Source organism: Phasianus colchicus, chromosome 3, assembly GCF_987193195.1.
Source record: "Phasianus colchicus chromosome 3, bPhaCol1.hap1.1, whole genome shotgun sequence".
NCBI lineage: Eukaryota > Metazoa > Chordata > Aves > Galliformes > Phasianidae > Phasianus > Phasianus colchicus.
In genome coordinates this window covers 58,115,371-58,124,737 of record NC_143438.1, presented here as the reverse complement: position 1 = coordinate 58,124,737, position 9,367 = coordinate 58,115,371, and the positions used below count along the sequence as shown (strand labels likewise).

The 9,367-nt window shown below is 41.9% G+C and overlaps 1 protein-coding gene across 2 annotated transcripts in view; it reads left to right on the top strand.

Annotated features, from left to right (window-relative positions):
• Window positions 1-524: 524 nt before the first annotated feature.
• The window catches only part of NSMAF (neutral sphingomyelinase activation associated factor), a 37,329-nt gene continuing 28,486 nt past the window's right edge, over window positions 525-9,367 (top strand). Inside the window, exon 1 of one of the 2 annotated variants that reach the window (XM_031612964.2) lies at window positions 525-824. In XM_031612964.2, coding sequence (XP_031468824.2) covers window positions 772-824 — 53 coding nt within the window. In that variant the 5' untranslated portion in view covers window positions 525-771. The remainder of the gene's footprint in view (window positions 825-9,367) is intronic. The other variant, XR_004169707.2, reaches the window with a different exon arrangement.

Below are 9,367 nucleotides of genomic sequence, written 5' to 3'. Positions count from 1 at the left end.
AATCTCATATCAATTGCACTATGTTTACAATGATTTATTTAAATGCAAGGAAGTAAGCTCTTTCGATACAAAGAGTACATAACATGAGCACGTGCAATTGAGAAGGCCTGCAATAGAAACTTCCACAAAGCTTTCACAAAAACACTGCAGCTGCTGGAGCTGCACCTAACAACGGCTCTGAGTACAAAAGCTTTCAGTCAGCCCTACGGAACGACAATCGAGGCTCTCAACCAGCTCTTTCCCACTCCGTGCCCGCTGCCGATGAAGTGCACTGCATGTAGACGGTGGACAGGAGGAGAACCAGGCTGTTTCTCTGCACTTAACAGCAGATTTCGGCACAGGTTTCCCACCGCCCCGGAGGCAGCAGGGACGCCGTGCCCGCCGTCACGCAGCTCTCGTATTTCCGCAGCCGGCCGCACGGCCCTGGGCTCAGGGGTGGCACCTCCGTATCCGCAACAACAGAAACAACGCGGCGTTAGTTCCGAGGAAGAAGAAGGAGGAAGGCGGGGAGCGATGTGATCGCTGCCCCGCGGAAGCCCTGAGGAAGCCCCGAGCGGCCGCAGCGCCGCCGCAGCCCGGGCGAGGGCGCAGAGCCCGGTGCCGGCAGCCTTCCTTCCCCTTCCCCGCCTCTCCGCCCGTATAAGCGGGGTCGGGCGTCCCCAAGCGGGCCCGCCAGACCGGTTGGCTCCTGCGGGCCGCGCTGCTCTCCCCGCCTCCCCGAGGCGCGGCCCGGCCTGGCGTGCTGCGGCCGCACCGAGGCCGGGGGGCTCCATGGCCTTCATCCGCAAGCGGCGGCAGGAGCGGGAGCTGTACTCCAAGGAGAGGTGAGCGGCCGGCCCTCCCGGCTCGGCCTCGGCGCGGGAGCGGGCTCACCCGGCCCGAGGGGTGCGGGCTCTGCGGGAGGCCCCGGCGGAGCGCTGGGTAGAAGGGGCGGCTGCGGTGCCTGCCTTGTTACTGCTGCTGTCATCGATTGCCCCGACTTAAGGCTGGAAAGGCTGCAGGGTAAAGCTGGAAAAATAGAGTTGCCTGTAAGCTCTTGTTTTCGCTTGTGTTCGTGGCGTGGAGGTGCTGCCCTGTTGCTCTGTAGATGCTGTTTACGATTTTCCCCAACGTGCTGATCAGCGTGTTGTCGGCCCTCGCGTTGTGGGCTCCCTGGCTGCTCCTCAGAGCACTAGATGCAGCTGTTTTTCCTCCTGTCCTGCGGCCGCTGTGCTGTGTGCCTAACTGAACCTGTCAGCAGGCCGTACCACACGTGCCTTGTAAGTCCTGAATGCGCTCTCTTATTTTTAGCCAGTGACACAGTTTCTTTTATGTGCCTTACCTACATCTGGCTTGTCAGAAAGCTTCAAAGTTACTTCTGATCTTCGTGTTGCCACCAGAGATCTGTGCGAAGTAAGAACTGGGCTCAAGTACTCCCCAGTTGTAGCACACGCTGTGGGAGGCAGGTCCCGCATGGGCACATTGCTGGTGCACATCTCTGCTGTTTGTTGTTTAGGAGCAAATCACATGGCAAAGAGTTTGGCTCACTTTGTCCTATACGTTCTGATTCGTTGCTGTTGAACGGTGATGCTGCTACAGCTTTTGAAGTGTTGACGTAATCCAAACGTGGTCTGTTTTGCTTTCTTGGGTATCTTTTTCCTGGCTGCCTTTGCAGCTGTTATGGTTTCAGTTTTGTTTGATGGGGAAAGGATGAACTTCCTATGGAGGAAGAGAAGGATTTTTAATTTTGAAGTCAAACATCTTAAGTGTAGGGAATGCTAGAACCATGACTATTAGTTCTGCTCGGGGCTTGCTGTAACTGGTCTCCCCTTCAGAAGCTGAGAAATGCCCACAAGTCACCACACATATTCCAAAGATCCAGGTGGGATATAAGTTTCTCCCAAAATCTCTGAAAGTGAAACCAACTTAACAGTGTCTGTCAGCATTACTGATTTTCAGTTAAGGACAGTTCCTTGGAAGCATTTTAGGATCTTCTGTCTTATTTGAGTTTGCAATTTGAGGATATTGTGGAAGATGAATTCTGTATTTTGTCATTGTTGGCACCTGCAGTTTTCCCCACCTCTGTATTGGCTAATTAGTTTCTCTGCTTCTTCCTGTGTAAAATAAATTTGCATATATTTTGTACTTCATATCAGCTTTTTTCCTGTTTCTCATCTTGTGCATGTCTTAAAAAAAAAAAAAAAAAAAAAAAAAAGAGGAAATCTTGAAAACATTTCTTAAGCTCTTAAGAGCTTTTGGCTCTGAAATGTCAAATGAGTAATATATAATCCTGTCTTTTCTTCTTTTGTGGTAGTCCTGCCTTAAAGCAGCACAGAGAAATTGTTTACTTCTCTCTCTTGAAGGAGTTGTGCTGAAATCTTCTCTTTTAGCCTTGCTGGGTACTTGTTGCAGGGACACTGGATCCTGCCCCAGAGCTTCTCCTGACTGAAGTAACCTCCCTGTAGCTATTTCATAGTGAGTTTACTACAACTTGAAACTTTGTGGTAATGGTGTTTCACACATGGTTTTATTGTTTGTTTGTTTATATGTATAAAGCAATGTACAAATGTATAAGCTGTGGAAATTCTGGTTAAGAGTACTGTGAAACAGTGAGTAAAAAGTTAATCTTCTTACATAGATTTTGCTTTGGGAGAGGGAGGGAGGGAGGGAAGGAGGAAGGAAGGAAGCAAGACCAGTTCTAAATGGTAAGAAAAAAAAAGCCCTGAACCAATTAGTTGGATTGAATTAATATCTGATTACATAAGCCTACTTTTCTGACTGTGTTATTTTCTAGGAGAAAACAAAGTAATTCTAAAATGCCTTGTTTGTATGCTGAGGACAGAGAGGGAGTTTTCCTTTAAATAAACCAATCCACCTATTTAGTTAATTTTGGCAGTGATTTCCCCTTCAAACGTACCTGTATTAGAAGACATTTTTTTTCACTTTTCCTAGGTGTTCAGAGTTTAATAAAAGATTAGATATTGTGTTTCTTTTTATTGACGTGTGTACCTACCTGGTGCAACCTTTAAAAATATTCAGCGTTCATGAGTAGGAATATATATACATATATTTCCCAATTAATCTTAGTTAAAATTGAAATTAAGATGTTTTGATAAGGTTGTTGCTTTCTTTATCTTTTGAGTTCTTGGTTCAGCTAGCCACAGGTGTTTCTAACACTTGCTACACAGGTCTTTTATAAATAGACCTGCTGATTTGCCTGCTTGGCTTTCTGTTGCCCGAATTTATCTGTTCTGCTGCTAACATCACATCGAGATGATGTACTGGCAGTGTGTAGGTTCTGCAAGTTCATCTGTGTGATGGTTACTTGGTGTTTTAAATCTCTATCTTTATCTTGCCCTCTTGGGACAAAATATTCATAATGGAGGCTTTTATTCAAACATCAGCAAGTGATCCTACAGCTGGCCTACAGATGCTCTGCTCTTAAGAGGAGGTTTGCTGTTAGAACTAGTTTATGTAGCCACAGGCTGCCACAAAAGTGGGTGACCTGCTCTGACCATGGCAATGTACTTTCCATTATCAAGACTGTGCTTCCAGTATCTGGTCAAGTGATTGCCCAAGGTGTGTCCAGTCAAACACCTGAAGGCATTGTGCCCCAGTGGTTTTCCAGCATGTGCAATGAAGTGATGGAAATAGGAACAATGGAACAATACAGTCACAGTTAAGAAATTAAAGTAGGATCAGCAGGCTAGTTTCTCTTCTGGGTGGTACAAATGGAATTTTGCTGAGATGTATCCTTGCGTGCTCATTCCTGTGTCCAGTTAGAGCAGATTTGATCCTTCAGTTGGTAGTGACATTGGTGCATAAAATAAATTGTGGGTTTGTTGGTTTCTTTTTGCTGTTGTTGGGTTGCTTCCCCCAGGTCTTGGACAGTCCTTTGAACTTTGGAGCTTAGTTCAGTTCTTTGAGAACTGAAGTAAAGAAGGATGTGCACATTAAGCAAAATAACAGTAAAATACTCAAATCTGATTAAAAAAAAAAAAAAATTCTTCTGGGGGGATGCTTCATAGCATCTTGGCAGGGCTTGCTAACCTCAACTGAAGTTGGTACAAGAATTCTACATTTGTTTTCAGTGCTGCATACTTTAAACAATGCCAGGAATGTTTGGGGTGTAATTTGGGTACCCAAAACTTATGTTTAGGAGATGACATCATGTGAAGTTAAATTTTGCAAGTGTTTTCCTGCTACTTAGCATGCTGCCTAGTTCTTTGATGTGTCTTGGGTGTGCTCTTGGCTCGTAACCCTCAGCCCTTTTCTGAGTGGCAATTATATGTCAAAAATAAACAGAAAGCCAGAATTCTTCACTCCTTTATTTACCAGCCTCACCTGCCCTTCACTAGTACTGCTGTAAATTAACTAGATTAACATTTGTTTTGCTTGGCAAAGTGCTTGTGCTTTGTTTTGTAATGGTGTGTGTTTGTTTCTTTGTTTTTCCTGAAGCTATTTCTGCATTGCTTCTATTCGGATCTTTCAGATTTCCTTAATACCATTTTTCTGGGACAAAATAAGAACGTGAAAATGTCTCCAAGTTACATTGGCATGTTTTGATTTACATGTAAGTGTGGGTACTTACTTTCTAAGCTCAAACAATTAAAAGAGTATCTGTTTACTCCACGACATTCAGTGGACTAATGCCAGAGGATGTGGGTTGTTATCAAGATGCTCTGATGCAAAAGCTGTTAGGGCCTTTAGTAAAGTTCCTTCTTCTAGTCTCCTGACTGCTTCTGTTGTTGGTCTGAGATGGAAGGTTTGCTTTAAGTTTGAGATGTAGCATCTTAAATGTCCTTCCACCCACCATTAAAGATCAAAATTACTGATTGATTCCATCCTGGTAAGTGGAACTGCTGCTTTTTCTGTCTCTGACCACAGAGTTGCCTGCCATGTAAAAAGGTTTCATCTCTGGCCACGTTCTTCTTGTCACGATCCCTTCACACTGCATGGTTTCTTGTCCTTGTTGTTCCCTTCCATCAACTCATTCAAGTTATTTAAGCTGGGCAAACTATCCTGGGGAAACTCCAGCTCTGAGTGGAAGCATGAATACTTTGCTAATCTGATGGCTTCTTCAGTTGGTACTGAGTTGTATCCAACTGCTTTAAGCAGGCTGTGGGTTGGAGGAAGTTGGCAGGCTGGGTTGGACCAGTGGAGCTATTAAAGCTTTTGTTCTTCAGATTTTGAAATGATCCAATGCTTTATACGTGTAACATTTTTTTGAGAAGTTCCTTACAATCTTACTTTCTATTGGCAAGAGTTTGGGGATAGAGACAAGACTGTTAAGAAGCTAAAATACAAGGTGTCAGCATCTTTGAAACTCTCACTTCATAGAGATATTTTAATGACGTTTGAGCATCTTTTGAAAATTTTCTTTGTCAATCTCCATCATTTTCAAATTAATATATTCCTTCTTAAAGGCATTTTAATATGTCAAGTTCAGTGTGCAAAGAAGGAATAGTAAACTAACCCTGAAGAAATGCCTGTGTCTTACTGACCGTGTCAGTGTGTTGTGAGCAATTAAATAGCATGGTGACCACAAAGAATGTGAACGTATGCCTGTGAAATATGTCTGTATTATGAAGCAAGCATGAATGTATCCTACAATATGCTAAACTATGACTTTTATTGCTTGATTTCAAAGGTTTTGACACCAACAGATATTTTCTGGGCTGCTTTTCAAGAGAACATGTCTTCTTAGAGAAGGAATATCTTTAATAAATGCTAATGAAATCATTTGTAAGTAGGAAGTTTTAAGTAATACTTGAACTACACATTTTGCAAGTGGGTTAAAATGAACCTCTTGCTGATGCTAAGGCAAATACCTCAAACTTGATCCTTTTGTTTGCCTGAAACAGTGGCTTCAAATAGACAACTAATGCTGCATTATAGTAAAACAAGGTTTGAGAGCAGCAGCCATGGATAGAAGATCATTTTTTTTTTTCCTAAATTAAAAGACACAAGTACTTGTATTAAAACAAAAATTCTATTTTCCAGATATGAAAACAAAAGAAAAAGGAAAAAAAAAAATCATTTTAGGTGTGATTAGTGGTGTTGTGTATTTCCCAGTTGATAATTACAGTTTGTAGTTGAATTTCTTTGTTGTGGTTTGGTTTGGTATTTTTTTGGAGAAAATATTGCTGTGAATAGATTTTGTTTTTGGTTTTTCCTGTGGGAGGTGTCAAACCACTTGTTGAAGTTGACCATTATTTCTTACTGGAACACCTTGTTAACACGTTTGCCTGGGATATGGCTGAGGTTGGGTTTTTTTGATGTTTTAGGGTCAAACTTGAGGAAAAGGGAGGGTAGGCTGGGAGCAACCTTGCCTGGTGTCATGCAGCTTGGTACTGGCTTTATGTGCTGAGCTGTTTGACAACTCATGGGCTTGCACACCACAGGGAATAGCACAGCTGCTCAGTGGTTTAAGGCCAAAAGAGGTATGATTTCTCCACTTCAATGCTATTTGTATGCTGGGTATCATTCTCTTCCTACTGCTTGGTTTTGATTTCCCTTTTCCTGCTCTCTCCCCCTGTTGTGCACAGAAGAATCAACTTACCACTCCAGATGTATACCAAACATGCATACAGTTCTTGTCATAGGACCATGCGACAGCTGATAGCACATAAATTTTGCATGTCAGTATCTTGATACCACAAATGTCTTTAGAAAACCTTCTTTAGTTCTTTGGAAGATAATCACACTGCTGGTTCATCTGAAGTCCATCTGCTTTGCTGCACGTTGAAGACCCCCACTGCTGTAATTGGGGCGCTGCTGTGCTAGGTTTCCTATTTGTTCAGGCCTTCACAACACTGTTTACCTACAGATGCAGCATACCAGAGGGTATTGTGTTCCCTTGCTACCTGTAAATACTTGTTAAATCTCTTGACAATCCTGAAATAACATCCTATGTGGTGATGGCCCTCACGAGAGACCCTGTTGATACAAATAGTATTAGTGGCTATACTTTTTACTTTTTTACATGGAAAAAGTCAATTTTGTGAAGGTAGAAGCTCTGGCTGTTCTTTAATAACATTTGATGAAACCCAATTTTCCTTTTTTTTTTTTTTTGAGAGCTCCATAGATCACTAAAATAGACAAATGAAATATAAATACTTAAGCTAGAAGGACTGATAAGAGTTAGAAAAATTCCAGGTTATTCTTCAGGTCATGCTTCATAATTTCGGGGTTCATTATAAGCAGTAACTTAAACTGGTCTAAATTTGTAAGCCAGTCACAATCAGTTGAAATACAAATTTGAAGATTTTGGTATCATAAATAAAACTTAAACATATATTCACTGAAATAGAAGTGAGCGGAGGAACTACTACTGAAGGACAATAACTGAAAGATAACAGAAGGAAAGGGAAACCCAGAAAGCTCCAGGGAATTGGAATATGCTGGTAATATCTTGGAAGAGAGTAAAATAGAGCTTGGTCTATGTAAGCATGCAGTTAGACTCAAGGAGAAAATGTATTCCATCTTGGCCTACAGTCTCTTAAGTAATATGTTCTTTTGTCCGGTGAAGAAGCAGTGAAATCATTTGAGGAATACTGTATGGCTGAGAGGTGAAGTTTCTGAAGGGGTGCAGTTTTTATGACAGAATCTTTGGAGACGTTATAAGTTCATCTTGATTGTAACTGAGGCCTTAGATTAAAAACGGATGATTGTGTGTTCAGAGACTTGAACACACAAGTCTGGATTTGTCAGTCTGCAGAAATGACTCGGTAGCCTGAAAATATTTAAGGAAAATGGAGTTTGGGTAAAGGGACTTGAATGGGAGAACAGCAAGAAGTGTGTGGATGCTTGGAAGAGGCTGCAGAACCAGCTGGAAGTTTTTGTGAATGGTGAAGAGAAAGATAAAATGTGCTCTTCTTAAGACAGCGTAATTGAGAACAAAGGTTGCAGTGCAGGGAGCTGCTGGTGTCCTGCAAAGCTCTTTGTGGAACTGAATAGTGCGCAGTGGTGTCGAAGAGAAGAGATGTAAAGAGGCTAAGACTAAAATGGTAAACTGGATGCTGAGGGTAAATAGTGTATTTTAAAGGGAAAAAAAAACTTAGTTTCCTACAGTACCTAGTTGAACTCTTCATAATGGCTATGTTTATCTTGAGTTTTTGAGCCTGCTTTGGGCATTACTGCTTCACAGACATCTGATACAGTGGCAGTGAGGGTAATGCAAGGGCAAGTATACTCCAGGTCCTTCCCATTGGCACCATGCTTCTGGCTTTGGGAGGGTCAGTTGATGCAAAAGCTGTTGAGAATGAAGACAGAACACTTTCTAGGTAGGGAAGGATCATCCTGAAATATTTCGAGGAAAACTCTTGGCTTATGTATTTAGTTCTATGTAAATGTGTTGGGGTCACTGCAAATAATGTAGCCAATGTTTTGATGTAGAGACATGGCTTATCTTGGATATATGAGGCTTATCTTGGATATATGAAGGATCCCTGCATTTGTTAAAACCTTAAAAGGGAGGTCTAATAATTGTGTTGACAACAGGTGAATTATGAAAGACCATATAAATGTGTGGAACTTGTCCAAAGAATAGATGAAGGCAAAGGAAAGAGTATAAAAACAGAGCACTTTGGAAACTAATTCTGTGGAATATGCCTTACTCCCAGGTGTCTTGGAAGAAGATTTTTGGACTACTAACAACATTGGTCTGAAGCTGATTATTTCCTATGTCCGTAGTCAGTTCCCAGATGAAGAAGTGGAATAATTTTCAAACAAATGAAAGGTGTTCAACTTTTTAAAAATTTAATAACTTTGGCTTGCGGATACTAAGCAAAGTGCATAGGCATCTACATATATATATCAGAAAGAAAAATGTTCTGATGGTGAATTACTGTTTATACATTCTGACATAACTTTAATAAAAAGCTTTGAATAAAAGTATGATAGCACTTGCTGTATCAGTGTTTGCAAAAGCCCAGACCTTTTAAGCTTGTCCCAGGTGAGTTGGGTGATGTTGAAAAATGAGATTTAATGGTAGCTCTGTGGAATCTGCTACGGTTTCATACTCATCTAACCTTTTAATGTGTAGAATGCTCCTGGTGAAGGATTTTTTCCCTTCAAAATGTGGAGCTGGAACCTCTGTTTTATTTCCTGAGATGATCAAAGTAAATATCAAAGTAAATGATCAAAGTAAAGCCTCTGAAGCCTGGAAATTCAGTTTGCACCTGTTGACAACTCTTTGAAAGGGTAGATAATAGCAGGACAAAGGGAAAATGGTTTTAAGTTGAAGGAGGGAAGATTTAGGTTAGGTATGAGGGGGAAGCTCTTTACAGAGAGAGTGGTGAGGTGCTGGAACAGGCTGCCCAGAGAGGTTGTGGAGGTTGTGGATGCCCTGTCCCTGGAGCTGTTCAAGGCCAGGTTGGATGGGGCC